This window comes from Puntigrus tetrazona, chromosome 6 (genome assembly GCF_018831695.1).
Source record: "Puntigrus tetrazona isolate hp1 chromosome 6, ASM1883169v1, whole genome shotgun sequence".
In the NCBI taxonomy this organism is placed as follows: Eukaryota; Metazoa; Chordata; class Actinopteri; order Cypriniformes; family Cyprinidae; genus Puntigrus; species Puntigrus tetrazona.
This window is the reverse complement of record NC_056704.1, coordinates 20,000,651-20,016,308: the sequence shown is the minus strand read 5'-3', so window position 1 is coordinate 20,016,308 and position 15,658 is coordinate 20,000,651. Positions and strand designations below refer to the sequence as shown.

At 37.3% G+C, this 15,658-nt stretch overlaps 4 protein-coding genes across 4 annotated transcripts; 3 read left to right on the top strand and 1 right to left on the bottom strand.

Moving 5' to 3' along the window:
- Window positions 1-73: 73 nt before the first annotated feature.
- On the top strand, window positions 74-6,795 carry zgc:172271 (Saxiphilin-like). Its single transcript, XM_043241473.1, has 17 exons — window positions 74-267; window positions 1,089-1,252; window positions 1,357-1,456; window positions 1,592-1,771; window positions 2,315-2,477; window positions 2,565-2,629; window positions 2,769-2,926; window positions 3,604-3,790; window positions 3,870-4,018; window positions 4,304-4,394; window positions 4,495-4,542; window positions 4,622-4,804; window positions 5,372-5,519; window positions 5,642-5,724; window positions 5,789-5,973; window positions 6,054-6,240; window positions 6,734-6,795. The coding sequence occupies exons 1-17, from the start codon at window positions 210-212 to the stop codon at window positions 6,775-6,777; spliced, it is 2,193 nt and encodes a 730-aa protein (XP_043097408.1). The 5' UTR covers window positions 74-209; the 3' UTR covers window positions 6,778-6,795.
- Window positions 6,796-6,954: 159 nt separating this feature from the next.
- sirt4 (sirtuin 4) lies at window positions 6,955-10,255 on the top strand. Its single transcript, XM_043241477.1, has 4 exons — window positions 6,955-7,111; window positions 7,735-8,227; window positions 8,327-8,621; window positions 9,483-10,255. Exons 2-4 carry the CDS (start codon window positions 7,743-7,745, stop codon window positions 9,630-9,632), a joined length of 930 nt encoding a protein of 309 aa, XP_043097412.1. The 5' UTR covers window positions 6,955-7,111; window positions 7,735-7,742; the 3' UTR covers window positions 9,633-10,255.
- A 93-nt stretch (window positions 10,256-10,348) lies between these two features.
- c6h1orf74 (chromosome 6 C1orf74 homolog) lies at window positions 10,349-11,505 on the bottom strand. Its single transcript, XM_043241478.1, has 2 exons — window positions 11,308-11,505; window positions 10,349-11,165 (listed from the first exon to the last, which is right to left on the bottom strand). Exons 1-2 carry the CDS (start codon window positions 11,321-11,323, stop codon window positions 10,393-10,395), a joined length of 789 nt encoding a protein of 262 aa, XP_043097413.1. The 5' UTR covers window positions 11,324-11,505; the 3' UTR covers window positions 10,349-10,392.
- A 118-nt stretch (window positions 11,506-11,623) lies between these two features.
- rft1 (RFT1 homolog) lies at window positions 11,624-15,209 on the top strand. The gene is made up of 13 exons (XM_043241475.1): window positions 11,624-11,841; window positions 11,930-12,015; window positions 12,092-12,211; window positions 12,397-12,586; window positions 12,681-12,782; window positions 12,887-13,021; window positions 13,113-13,191; window positions 13,274-13,324; window positions 13,402-13,532; window positions 13,621-13,765; window positions 13,854-13,959; window positions 14,182-14,431; window positions 14,520-15,209. The coding sequence occupies exons 1-13, from the start codon at window positions 11,779-11,781 to the stop codon at window positions 14,682-14,684; spliced, it is 1,623 nt and encodes a 540-aa protein (XP_043097410.1). The 5' UTR covers window positions 11,624-11,778; the 3' UTR covers window positions 14,685-15,209.
- The last annotated feature ends 449 nt before the right edge of the window (window positions 15,210-15,658 follow it).

The following is a 15,658-nucleotide window of genomic DNA, read 5'->3' as shown; positions in this document are numbered from 1 at the left end:
ATATTTTCCATATGCGAGCATTTATTATACGAACTGTTCGCTTTGAAAACACCCGCTCGCATAGTACAGGGTTTTTGTTTTTTTCAGACTGACGCAAACCTAGGCAGTGAGATCTTCAAGAGACATGCCTGTTTCACTGAAACGCCTCTCCAAAACTCGATGTAGACAGTTACCGTGATTCATTTGCTCTTAAAAGTTTTCTGGTAACTATGATGAAGCGAGTTAGTATTACTGTCATCTTATTGCTGTGCTCCATTAGCAGCTGGGGTAAGTGCGTTTGCTAAAATTATTAAAAGCTGCGAATGATTAAGGCGTGCTTTTTCAGTTGTGATTTTTTTATTTTATTTATTTATTTATTTTTTACATGCTATTTATAATCTTAGCCATTTAATTTTTTTCATGTATTTTATAATTATTATGAAAAAATAAAAAGTTGCCAGAATAATATGTCGCACCTACCTACTTACTAATATATATAAATATCCCTACTAATTTTCTATTCTGTGCGTGTATATATAATTTTACTATAATGTTATTTTTTTTAGAATACATAATTATAGGGGCCGTATTATGTTATTTTAAATTGTTGGTCCAACTATATACTAAGTGGCTTTAACTACTACGTACTTGCGTCAAAAAGTGTAGTGTACTTATTGCGTTTATGTGTACTTTTTCTGCTATTGAGGGAAACGGATTAGGTTAGAGACAAATTTGGTGGTATGGGTAGGTTAAGGTGTATAGCATTGGTCAACAGTGTAATTATAAAAGTAATTACAGAAATTAATTAGAGATGCAGGTATTTTTTAACATGCATGTACAATGTAAAAACTTGTATGTAGACAATAATTGAATTGTACCAAACGATTACTTTAAATGTGGGCTTAAATGAAATAATTAAACTTCTGTAAGATTTGTGATATTTATGATGTGTCAATACTTATTTTTCAAATAAATGGTTTTTGTCTATACATTACATTTTTGTGACATTTCCTTGTGGGAAAAAAAGTAATTTGTTAGTAAAAACCCATTTTATTTGTGGCAGATTATATCACTGTCCTGTTAGTGTGTGACTGTGTATCTGTGTTCAGGTAAGAAGATGCGCTGGTGTACAGTCTCAGAGCCGGAGCAGAGGAAGTGTGCTGAGCTGGCCAAAGCTCTAGTCGCTGTGCTTCCAGCCATAGCTGTCACAGCATTTGGTCGTCTCTCATGTGTGAAAGCTTATGGCACCGCCGACTGCATTAGTAAGATACGGGTGGGTTGCTTAAGATATTGTGAAAGCTGAAATCGGTTTAAATTGCAAATCAATTATGGGACGTAAAAGCAGCTGTTTTGCATTCTGCTATTTCCTCCTGTCAGGATAATAAAGCCGACCTAGTGACTCTGGATGCTGGAGAGGTGTACTCTGCGGTAAAACAGTTTGGGCTCACAGTAGTTGCAAAGGAGATCTACAGAGATGGTATCATACAAAAACCTAACGTGGTTTCATTCTTGCTCTGTTTGTGGCATCTTGTATGTCATATGCTTCACGTTTTGCAAGAAGAAACATGAAAATATGTACCTTTTTTACTTTGTCTCCACCTTCGTCTCGCAGGTGGCTGTATTCTTGCGGTCGCTGTGGTAAGGAACAGCAGTACTTTAGATATGCGCTCTTTACGGGGCAGTAGGAGTTGTCATAGTGGAGCTCGCTGGACTGCAGGTTGGAGTCTACCTTTGGGTCATCTCCTTTCTCGAAACCTCCTGCCCTGGACAGAGGATGAGCCCCTCAGTCAGGGTATTTTATCATTTTATATAACCAGTGACAGCGTTAGCTAAAACTTAAATATTTAACAAAATAAATAAACAAACAACAAAAGCACGTAACATAATTGCTAAAACATAATTTAATGTCTTGTCAAACAAAGGAGGGATGGACACATTTTTTGTCAAGTGATGGTTTAAAGTTAAATCATCTTAATGATGGATTTGCTTCTTATAAACATGCTTCGAAATACCTATATACCAATTTTAACCAATATCTATGTTTGCTTCATAAAACCTATGTTAGTATAAAAATAATACTAAAACAACAATGTAACAACAGTCTCTGAAAGATCAGGGGGTGTTTCATAAAACACGTTTACCGAATACGCCATGCTAATATCAGTTAGTTGAGAGATATAGAGATTTTTGTTGTTGTATTTCCAGTCACTTGGTAATCAGGATCATAACATAGGAAGTATTCCATCATGTTCATCCAAACAAAACAAACAAAGTTTTCAAAAATATGTTAGATTGTGTTGAGTTGCCAGTGCTCATACTTTAACTATTTATTCAGCGGTTAGTGCTTTCTTCAATGCCAGCTGTGTGCCTGGAGCAACTACAATGGCACCCAGCCTTTGTTCCTTGTGCCAGGGTCAAAGGTCATACATTCGTCAGAAAAATTTCCATTGTGAGACATCTCACAGTGAACCATTCTACCACAATCAAGGAGCACTCAGGTTAAAATGATCCTATTAACACCAGTTTCAATAAGTTACTGTCAAGTTCTCTTGAGGATCTGACAGCTTCCAATCTTTTTCTTGTAGATGTTTACAGTCACGCGCAGGGGATGTTGCCTTTGTGGATCACACAGCTCTGGACAGCATAGATGGTTTACACAATAATTCAATCTAATCACAAACATTTATGCTTATAAGGATGAACTAGTGATTCAATCCAATTCGAGATTAACAGCTTTTTCTTCTTTTTTTTTTTTTTTTTGATCCTGGCTTATCTGTTTTCCTCAACAGAAAGCGAGAAGGATGAGTTCCGACTGTTGTGTGCAGATGGAACTCATGCTCCCCTCAGCAGTTTTAAAAAATGTAACCTTGGACGAGGCCCTGGAGGAGGTGTGGTCACACGAATGAACACCCGCCAAATCGCTCGAAAGTTCTTGGTAGCCTCCCAGGTATGTTTTATGTTGCGCAATTATAGTGTCTTATCCCAGCAAACCTGTGCTGTAAAATTCTAATACCAAACAAAAAATATTTTTTTTTTTTATTTCTGAGGGGAGATATAAAGTGTTGGCTATGCAGCTCACATTACTGTTCAATTAAAGCACACATACTACAAATACATTGTTTATTAATTATCTCAAACCTGACACAAAACCCCAAAGTTTTACAGTACATGGAAAGACTGACCATACGGGTACAGTTCACCACGAAAATAACAATAACAATCATATACTTTCGTGTTGTTTAAAGCTGTATAATTTTTTCTTTTGTGGAACATAAAAGCGGATATTTTGCTAAATGTTTCTGTGTTTTTTGTCCATACAGTGTATGTCAGTAATGAGCAAAACAGTTGGGTTACCATCTTAAAAATGTTGTCTTCCACACAAAAAAAATCATTAGGTTTTTTTTTTGTTTTAGTTTAATTTTTATTTTTTTAAAAACAACGTGAGGGTAAAAAAGTATGATACCATTCTTGGGTGAACTATCTCTTTAACAAATAGATTGATGGTCCTGTTGACCTGTTCCTGTTCCTGCAGATGTTCCTAATAATGCTATTGGTATCTTGGCAGAAAGCCCTGATAGGATTTCAGGTTCTTATGAGACAAAAGAATTGTGTTTTCTTTTGAAGATCTCATTTGGTTGGAGGGGAAGGGAGCGTCACCGCTTCCAGCTGTTTGAATCCGCATCCTACGGTGGGAGTGACCTTCTCTTTAAAGATGTGACTGACAAATTATCAGTTCTGATGGAAGACATGGATATGAGCCAGGTTCTGGGACTGGACTATGTGGCCTTGCTCAAGGGCCTTGGTCATGAAGGTGAACGATTGCTTCCCCTGTATCTGTATCTTGGGAATGATAAGCTTTTAGACTTTAACGTGTGTGAATTTGTGATTAGGTAGCTCATTGGAGGACAGTGTGGTGAGGTGGTGCTGTATAAGTTATGCTGAACAGAAGAAATGCGAGCAGTGGGCTCTTAGCATAAAATCAGATCCTCTGGTGTGTGTGAAAGCTTCATCTATGAGTGACTGCATTGAGAAGATCAAGGTCCAGTAAGACATATTTTCAGCACTTGTGGTTTATATTTAAACAAACATTAACAACATGCTTTTATTTTATTATTAAAAAATGCAGAATGTTGTTTCAGCACAAATAAATATATTAATGTATGTGTGTAGATATATATACATAAAATCTTTCAGCTAATATTTATATTTTATTTAATTTAATCTTTTCCGAATAATGAAAACACTTTTTAGCTTTAGTTCATATTGACACTGCTGACTGTTGTTGGTATCAGTGCAAAGCAGAATGAATTGTTCATTTTCACAGAGGGATGAGGTGGATGCTGTGTCTCTTGATGCCACTCATGCATTCATAGCTGGGAAATGTGGCCTTGTCCCTGTTGTGACTGAATATTACGGTAAATAAAACATCTAAAATCCTAATGTACCACGTCATACTCACTCATCGTCTCCTCACCTTGATTTGTTTTTCTCTTTGCTGGTTCTTTTGTATTTTAGGAGAGAAATGTGAGAATCCTGAAGGAGTTGGTCATTTTGAAAGAGATGGTAATACAGGACTAAAATTAGCTTAGCATAAATGCAATCTCTGTTATTGCATTTTTACAAAATATATTTATCTCTGCAGAATTACCACCAGTGTATGGTGTGGCAGTTGTACGTCGGACAAGTAGGAGTTTATATTTTGGAAGTCTGGGCGGCAGACGCTCATGCCACGGTCACATGTACAGCCCTGCAGGCTGGGTTTTACCCGTGAGACACACACTCAGCACGGAGCACAACAGCAGCGCCCCATGTCAGCCGAATAATGGTACTACATGTTCTCTATTAACTTGGTATCTTTATGAAATAGTTTGAATATAATATTTCATTTATCTTTAATGCAGGGTTTCAGTATATTATCAGTTTACTTGCATGTCACGTGACGGTTAACCAGCATTAAAGAGCCATGAACATGCAAGTGTGATGTTAAATAAATGAAATACTAACTTAATTTCAAAAGGTACTTTAATAAAAAAGGTACTGGAAGCCGTAATTTAAAGGAAAACAACGAAGATGCAGATGAGCTTGAATTCATCAAAACACGTTTGTATAAAATTACCATTACATCATTTGCTCACCAATAGATCCTCTGCAGTAAATGGGTGCTGTCAGAATAAACTGATAAAAGCGGCTGATGTACAGTGAGCGTACATCTATAAGACATTTATTCATTGACATTTAATGAGCAGGTAATGTAATGCTAAATTTCACCAAATCTGTTCTGATGAAAAAACAATCTGATTTGCATCTCAGATGGCTTTAGGGTGAACACTTTCTGAGCGCATTTTTATATTGGGATAATCTATTCCTTTAATGTAGCCCATTCTGTTTTCAGTGTACAGTGAGGTGTTTTGGAAAGGTTGTTTGCCAGGAGGTCAAGGCAATCTCTGTAAGGTGTGCATGGGTGGCACTGAGGAAGCTGCCACCAAACGGTGTGCTGACAACCACAATGAGCGTTACTATGGCAATATGGGTGCATTAAGGTGAGGAATTGCTATTCCGCACAGCTCAAATAAAAGGGCATTCAGAAGAATATCTCTCATTGGTAATGTATCATAGTTCAAACCTTGCAGCTTTGAAGGCTTTAAAATGTCTTTTACTTCAGATGCCTGGTTGGAGACCAGAGTGGGAAGAGCTTTGGAGACGTGGCATTTATGGAGCACCACAATCTGGAGAGCAACATCGAACGTAAGCTGTGAGGACTCTGAGAAATGTTACTGAAATGAATCACATTGATGTGTCTTTTGGACAGGTCTAAACACAAGTGGCTGGGCAGAGGGATGGCTCGCTTGGGACTTTGAGTTGCTTTGTGGAGATAGCAGCCGGGCTCCTCTGACAGACTGGAAGACCTGTAACTTAGGAGCAATCCCTCCAAATATTGTTATGACGCGTCCTGTCCTTACAGCTCGCATTTATGACCTCTTAATGAAGTCACAGGTGTGCTCGCTGAATTAATAATTATTTGATTCATATGAACGTCTTTTGGAATCAGAATACTGATGTGTTTTGCACTAAAGGAAACCATAGCAGCTCGTCCAGATTCTGGCTTCCGCCTGTTTGAGTCTCAGCAGTATGGAGAGAGTGACCTGCTCTTTAAAGATGCTACAAGGTGCCTCGTTCACACCAGTCACATGGACTACCGCACCATACTCGGAGAAGAGTTCTATTCACAGGCTGAGAGCATCTTTAACTGCACACATTCAAGTGAGAATAAAAGGAAACATTATTATATCCATACCAATTACTTGTTTGCATTTATATACAATTACTGGATTTTAAAACAGCTTGATTTAGTACATATATATGTAAAATGTCTCTTATTTGATTGATTATTCATGCTGTCCACCTTTTTCTTTAACTTAGAAGTAAGCCTTTGGGTGAGGCTTCTGGTTCATCAGGTAAATAAAGAGGAGAATAACAGTGCAGTAAACTTTAAAATGTTTTGCACTACAAACTAGTGTGTTCACAATTAATATAATACATTACATTTAACATTAGACACAGCAATAAATATTAAATATTTAAATATTAAGCAGCAAAATTAACTTCTTTGTACAGCTAAAAATAGCTGGACAAGGATGAGACCGCAAGCTATACCCATAGAATTTACAAATGGCCACGCCCATTTTTACATCAAGAAAAAGGTGGAATGCTTTTAATTATGAATTAATTCATTTATTTATTTCTATTTTTACAGATATCTTGCAGTTCTGCAATCAAGATGTGTGCAGCATATTCTAAACAATCTTTATGATTTTTAAAAATGATGTTAAAAAAGAAGCATGGGACAAAATGTATATGCTTTATTTGGTATCATTACTGATATACAATAAAATACTCTCTCAAAATATATTATATATCTGTGAGTGCAGTACTTAAGAGAGTTTATTCGTTTAATCAAAGAACTGCTGAGAATGTTGAAAGCGAGCCAAAAGCAAGGACCTTCTCTAAACTACATTTACCATCATGCACCTGTGCAACAACACGGAAGTTCTTGTTTTGATGGCCGCAGCAGCTACTTTACTAATGTTTACGAAATACAAGACTTTTAGTGTCGAGGGTTTTATAAATACAGGTACGTTTGCAAAGTAATGTAATTGCTTGTACATCTGAAATATTTGTTTAAAATATATGTTCGCACGAGGCATAATATCCATGTCATGTTTATTGGTGTCCTAGCTTAACTTGCTTGTCATTTGAAAGTTATACAATGCGTTCGTCACATCCCACCTACAGAAGTCAAAACAGGTGAAACAACTGACATGACTGTTTTACTGTCATGTTTAGAGCGTAATAATTGTCTTTATGCTCGAAGACCATTACAGATTTTGCACATGTTCAGTAGTTATGATGTAATAAATGCCATACACCTTTTCTGATGTCAGAGTCAGATATTATTTCCAGATAAAATCTTGTTATTTACAGCCCCATGTATAATCTCTCTCTCTCTCTCTCTCTCTCTCTCTCTCTCTCTCTCTCTCTCTCTCTCTCTCTCTCTCTCTCTCTCTCTCTCTCTCTCTCTCTCTCTCTCTCTCTCTCTATATATATATATATATATATATATATAATATATATATATATATATATATATATAGTAATTATATGCATTTGATTTGAGTGAACTTTATTAGTTTGCCATGTTTTAGACATAGAGTACTTGACATTGTGCAGAACAGTTGTTTGTTGTTATCTGATCAGGTTTGTAGATGCTGCTTTCATGGAGATCCGTGCCTCCTCGTGTGGCAGTAGGAAGATGTGCCTCTACAGTACAAGCTAGTGTGCAAAGATTTGTTCCTGCAAGTGGCTCAATTGACTCCAGTGCTTTGGAACAAGTCCAGGCCTTTGTGTCGCAGGCTTCTCGTCTGTTTGTGATAAGCGGTGCCGGACTCTCCACTGAATCTGGGATTCCAGACTACAGATCAGAAGGTGTGGGGCTGTATGCACGGACAGACAGGCGGCCGATGCAACACTCAGAGTTTGTGCGCAGTGCGAAATCTAGGCAACGATACTGGGCCCGGAACTACATGGGGTGGCCTCAGTTCTCCTCACACCAGCCGAATCCAGCGCACTTCGCATTACGAGACTGGGAGGAAAAGGGAAAGCTGCACTGGCTCGTCACTCAGAATGTAGATGCATTACACTCAAAGACTGGGCAGCAGAAACTAACTGAACTTCATGGATCTACACATAGGTAGGAGCAGGGCTTGCTTGAATATAATGTGATTTGTGTGGAGTTAAAGGATCTGTGGAATGTAAAAGGAAATATATTTTGTATTTGTCCTGCTGTCAGGGTTGTGTGTTTGGACTGCGGGCAGCTGACTCCACGTGCTGAGCTTCAGAAACGTTTCGTAGCTCTTAACCCTGGCTGGGCAGCAAGTGCAGGCGCTGTGGCCCCAGATGGAGACGTGTTTCTGGAAGACGAGCAGGTGCTGAACTTCGTAGTACCTTCATGTGGTGCCTGCGGGGGTGTACTCAAACCTGAGGTGACGTTCTTTGGTGACGTAGTGAACCGGACTACAGTTCACTTCGTGTATAACAAGCTGGCTGAGTCTGATGCTGTGCTTGTGGCTGGATCTTCTCTCCAGGTGAGTCAAGTTTCATCAATATCACTTTAAAAAACATTTGCTATTCAGTTAGAAAAGAGTTACTCTGCCATCTCCTGGTGTAATGATGTATCGTACAGATAGGGGTCATTCAAAGTTTTCGGTAAAATAAACATTACACAAAAGATGAATACCTCAGTTTACATAATTTAACATATTCACACTTTCTTGATTAGTTAGCTATGTGCAATTACAAATACAGCATTGGCGAGATGGACTTAAGATGAATAGTTTACATTTAATGCTTCAAAATGATAAAGGTTTATTTAAACTCTAAAAAATTACTGAACCTCTCTCTCTCTCTGTATATATGCATGTGTGTGTGTATACACTCAGAAAAAACAATAACTAAAACTAATTAAATTTACAAACACCAAAATTGGAAAAATGTAAAAAGTTAAAAATACCTCATATCAACTGATAACATCAATCACTCAATGAATAACTTTTATTTATATAGTGCTTTTAACAGCACAGATTGTATCAAAGCACTAACATCAATAATATAGTAAAATTATTCAAAAGTAAATTGAATAATTTGAAAACTTTTAATAATAGTATTTCTTATTATAATACTATATTAGTATGTTGTCAAAAATGTCTCAGTAATACTAAAATAACACTTATCCGCACAAATAATTATAACCCTATTCCAGTGCACCTTCTTGTAATCTACAAAGAAAACCAAAGACCTTGGTTGGTTTAGGTGTGTTTAGCTAGAGTTTGGACTAGTTAATAAGTATCCCTGGCCTAGACAATGCAATGCAATACATTTTTGGTCTTTGACTCGATACTTACTCAAGACATTTGGAAAAAGGTGAAGACATATGTTTTCCTTTTCAGGTTTTTTCAGGGTACCGCTTTCTCCTTGCTGCTAGTGAAAGAAAGCTTCCAATAGCCATCGTGAATATAGGACCCACTAGAGCTGACCACCTGACTGACATCAGGGTGAGTGCACGCTGTGGAGAAGTGCTGCCAGCCATCCAACTCTGAGAAATGAGAGTTATTCTGACCCTCAGTACTCGACTCATCACTGGAACATAGATTTGGTTTGGTTGTAGGCTGCTTGCATAATACAACTAATCTCTACCTCAAGTTATGGAATTATTATAATATACATATTCATTAGCTAGAGTTTTAAGTGTGAATTCTTTCAGAGCATCTCAAGAATCAGTGTGGGAAACGGCATGGATCATGAATTCTTTTATTTACTCATAAATGTCTATTTATTAGTAAATTTACTTCAAAATGGTTATTGATGAATGGCTATTTAAATACGTATTTTTGAAAATGTTAATGTACTAGGATTGCATTGGAACACATTAAAAATATACATTTTAATAATTTGTTCTGCCTGGAAATATGTAATACACATTATTTCAATGCAGTTTTACAGAAAATCATGGTTTCTAATGTCTTAATATATTTGTGTTTTATAGATGCATTGTAAATTTATAGATTCATAGAGCAGTTTAGAACTAGCCAACAATATATTTTACATTTTCAACAATTTTTCTCAAGCAGTTGAAATCTGTATTCACTTTACTTGAGTACAATGTATATAAGATATTAAAAGATTTTGTTTTTTGGATTAAAGGGAAACCTTGGAGTAAAAAGGCTGGGATTTACTGCTTTATGCATTATATGCACACATTAGTTTATGTTGCTTTGGTAAGAAATGATAAATGATGCTGAAAATAGGCAATGCATATTGGATAAAACATTTAATAAAAAACATGTAAATCAGGTTTATTTAAAGGGTCACAGAGGGCAAAGTGACAGTATCTCTAGAAAAGCAGAGATCAGTCAGAACTGGCTGTTTGTTAAATCTCTCACGCAGATGCTCAGTCCAGCGTTGCACATGACTTTGTACCTCTGACCAGAGCTCTTCGGGAACACTGAATGAATAAAGACAACAGCGATGATTTGTGTCACGTATCTGCCATTTGACCCAAACCGTGCTCACCACCAGTGGTGTCATACACAGACAGTTCCCAAATCCTCTAGTTTGATCAAACCAGTATGAAGCTGGATAACCTAACAGGATTCCAAACAGAGTGCACAAGTTCCAGTCATTATACAGCTCCTCTCTCAACAAAATCACTGAAGAGCCTTTCTCCAGCTCACTCTTGAAGAATTCTGAAAGAGTTTTGGTCATATGCTCGGTTGTCTTTTCAAAGCCACCCAGCACGGGTTGTTTTCTGGAGGAACATACGTCAATCAGAAGGAGACTTTTGCTTCTGAGAAGATCATCCAAGTGGGACTCAATCGTGGTAGGATTAAAAATGAAAGTGTTTTCATCAATGGACAGAATCCGTAGTGGATTGGTTACAACTCCAGACTCCTGTAGAGATTTAAGGTACGTCTGAAGCTGCTCTGAAGACGCAGCATTACTGTCGTAAAGAAACACAGGTTTGACCCCCAGATCCACAGCCATTATTTGAACGATCACATCAAGACATGTGGACGAAGATAAACGTTTCTTCCGTGGACACAGCAACTTTTGTGCAGCAGAGATGAGCATGTCTGAAGAAGCAATCATTGCACCCGTTTACAAATAAAAATATAAAATATTTGTTGGCAGCAAGACCCACAAATTAATTAGGAAAACGTTGTGAAACACTTAAATAATGAAGGCTTGAGTTCCAGCATTAGTCAGGTAACTTACGTTGTAGTGGTGACATTTTTATCGGAAACGATTGATTCGAAAGAGGCGAAACAAAATCCTTTCAAACTTCCTGTTAAACGTTTGAACAAGTTAAAAGTGCTACAATATACAAACAATTAACAAATTTGACTAAACATAGATTTTGATTTCAGTTTATAATGTTATGGAAACTTAGAATAATTATAAATTGATACGTGTCAACCAGGTTCCTCAAAAAGGAAGACGTTTAAAAACGCCACCGAGATACAAGGACTTTTAATTTGAAACTGTACCACGGAAGTGTATTCTATTTGACAACTCGTACAGTTGATAAATACCAAATGGCAAATCCATTAGGAGACTACTGTAGTACAGTGCTATAGTATAATTTCTGTATAATGGACCGAATGTAACGTTTATCACCGGCGAATCTCGGTGATGTTGCTGATAGTGAGTTTAAATAAACAGTTGAGTTGAAAAGTAAAGCTTACAATGGGCTCAGAGGATGTGCTCAAGAGTGCTTCAAAACTGGCCTCTTATAATGTTCTGCTTCAGGTACTGTCACAAACACCCTACTGTTGTACACACACAAAATATACCTTTATTAGAAACAAAAAATAACGCAATATGTTTTATGCTGCAGGTGATGTTTCGAGTATTGACGTTTCTCTTGAACGCATTTACTTTACGTTTTGTGTCTAAGGAGCTGATAGGTGTGGTAAATGTCAGGTGGGTTTATAGTTAAACATGAACTCGAACTTTCGTTTCAACGCGGCACTAACTGAAACGTTTTCTTTTGTTATAGGTTGATGCTGCTCTATTCCACGTTGGTGTTTCTGTCTAGGGAAGCGTTCCGGAGGGCGTGTCTAAGCGGCGACGGGGCGGGGCGTAACTGGAGACAGGTTATCAATCTATTATGGCTCACGTAAGTAGAAATGACTGTAGGTTTATTGACCAAAATGTTCTTACCTCAAAAAGAAATACACATGAAAGTGGAAGTGCACTAATGAACAGAAAATTTGCAACAAGAGAATGTCAGAAAATAAGTAAATCATATCAGAAATTTCAAGGACGAGTTCACATTGTTTTTTTATTTCTTCTCAAACTTAGATTTCCTGTGGGTTGTATGTGGGGTGTGGTGTTGGTGTGTGTCTGGTGGTGGCTGCTCCAGGCACCTGATCCAGAGTCCATCCCTCATTATGTCCCAGCTGTTGGATTGTTCAGCTTGGCTGCACTTACAGAGTTGCTGGCTGAACCTCTCTGGGTTCTTGCCCATGCACACATGTTCGTTCGTTTGAAGGTGCCACAGTCTGCCTTTTGTACTTTATTTTACCCTTAATATAATCTTTATAAATCAATAAGAAACCATCTGACCAGATGACATATGTTGGCAGGTGATTGCTGAAAGCTTAGCCATGATTGCTAAATGTCTTGTAACTGTAATGATGGTGGTCTCAGCACCTCAGTGGGGACTCTATATCTTTTCTGCAGCGCAGGTATATATATATTTTCATGTTCACACACCGAACATATACAACATATACAGAATTTGGTTGCCTTGTGGTTTCTAATCGTGATTCTGTGTGTTTTTGTTTCACAGTGTGTCTATGCAGGGTTTTTGCTGCTTTGTTACATTTTATACTTCATTCGTTTTCTTGGCTCAGAGGAGGCAGAGAAAAAAATGTTCCCTGTGAGTCGCATAACAGACCTTCTGCCATCTAGAGTGGATCATGAGGTGACTTATTTTATAATACGATACAATATTCTGTTGAATACCCTTTTTTTATTTCAGTAAAACAGCTACACTGTATGTTTGTTTTTTTTAGCCACTACTAAACTGGAAGTTGACCACACTAACCTGGAGCTTTTTCAAGCAGTCATTTCTCAAACAGATACTTACAGAAGGTAAAAATCATGCTCAAATAATCAGTACTTATTTTCTGAATGTTGAAATATTTCCAATAAATATTAAATTTTGACTTGACAGGCGAGCGTTATGTGATGACGTTTTTGAATGTGCTTAACTTTGGAGATCAGGGTGAGTTCGTACATCCATACACACAAACTCTTATATACAAACAATATAGTCATATTATACTTATTTTCTATTTACAGGTGTTTATGATATAATAAACAATCTGGGCTCAATGGTAGCAAGATTCCTTTTTTTGCCGATTGAGGAGAGTTTCTATGTGTTCTTTGCTAAAGTCCTGGAACGTGGACGAGATGTACAACATCAAAAACAAGTCAGTGTCTGTTTACGTCCCTAACTTTATCTAGTGCTGACCACCAGATGTGGAGTTGTATAACTGTAAAATGCTGATTGGTCCACAGGAGGAAGTTTCCATGGCAGCTGAAGTATTGGAATGTCTTTTGAAGCTGGTGCTTTTGGTTGGTCTTATCATCACAGTTTTTGGTTATGCGTATTCTCATCTGGCACTTGACATCTATGGAGGGGAACTTCTGAGCAGCGGAGCTGGTAAAACTCAAATATGCTTACCCTTATGCATTTTTATTTGTGTGTGTGTGTGGTAAAGATTTAAATGATTTGTTTGTGTTTTTTGCAGGGCCAGCTCTCCTACGGTGTTATAGTTGTTATGTTCTGCTGTTAGCCATTAATGGAGTAACAGAGTGTTTTGTTTTTGCTGCCATGAGCAAAGAGGAAGTTGACAGGTGAACAACACTTAATTGTTTTTTCAGCATCATTATTCCAGTCTTCAGTGAGACCTAATCTTTCATAAATCATTCTAATATGCTGATTTGATTCGCACACAGACCCCAACCACACACACACACACACACACACACATATAGTGATTGTAAGTCAAAAGTATTTAAGCCTTTTCCATTTTTAAGAAATTTTTTCAACTATTTTTTTCTCTCTCGTTTTTTTAGATACAATCTTGTGATGCTGGGACTCTCAGCCTCATTTCTTCTCCTTTCTTATTGGCTAACGTGGATGTTAGGAGGCGTTGGCTTTATTTTGGCTAATTGCTGCAACATGGCTCTACGAATTACTCACAGTATTGTTTACATACATCGGTATTTCCTGCAGAGTGAATACACACCCCTGTGGGGGCTCCGTCCACATTCTGCTGTTATCATTGCACTTGGCGTGAGCTCAATCCTCACAACCTGCTCAGAGGTATCCTCTCAGCGCCTTATTAATTACCTATATCAGAATGTAGTGATGAGCAAATTTAATCCTGCTTTGTATTTTTTTTGTCTTTCAGAGCATGTTCTGCTGTGATGTTGGCTGGTTGCTAAGGCTGGTTCACGTTGCTGTGGGGGCGATTTGTCTCCTGGGAGTGGTCATCACCGTATTTCTGACAGAAACAAGACTTGTGCAGTTTGTCAGGACTCAGCTGTTACCAAAATACAGCAAGAAACGTACATGAGTTTTTCAACTTCACCGAGGATCATATTGTGGACCAGATTCATTGATTGCAAAACAAACACAGAGAATATTGTGATGTAATTCAAAAATATTAAGGGGTCGCCCAGTACGTAACTACTGCTCCAATGTGCCTGTCATTCCTTACGATTGTTCATCTTTTGCACATTAATGCTTGTTATTAGACATACAGAAGGTGTCTCTTGACTATTTGCATAATGTTACTGCCAGATATACTGTAGCTGTGTAAATCTGTGGTGAACTTTATATGAATGATTGATTGTATAAAATGGTTATATATAAATAATTTAATGGTACTGGGTACCTTTGTCTTAGTAAGGTGTGAGATGGACTGAAAAATATTATCTGTTATCATAATATCTGGGGGGGAAAAACAACCTTTTTTCATGACTGTACATTGTTTAGTTTTAGGGTTTTTTCTGACAATTTCTGAGAGCTTAACTGCATCAACATTACATTTTAAAATATTTTTTTGATGTATTTTTGATCAAATAAATGCAGTCTTGATAAACAAGTTTTTTTTTGCTTTTGTACATGTATAGAAACGGATTCTACCATGAAGCAATAAGAAATATTTTGTGAGTTTGCAAACCAGTCAAAATGACTAAGGAATTGAAAACATTAGGATGAAGAGACTTAAGAATGGCAGGATATTAAATAGTTCCTAAGTAGCTTTGTTTAAAAAGTATGTCATTCCAATGGAATACGGAAGAGAGACAAATTAACATTCACAACAATCACTTGGCAACACACAAAAAAACAAACACAACAGTGTTCAAATAAACACTTGCAGCCATTTAAGAGCATTTAAAAGGAACAAACCACAAACTGTTTCCGTTTCTGAACTGCTGGAATTAATTGAAGTACCAAAGATGTCATCTTTAAATAAGCATGAGCATATCCCTACAGGAACAGTGACTGAGATTAAATGGGAGGAGGAACAGTGTGACTCATGCT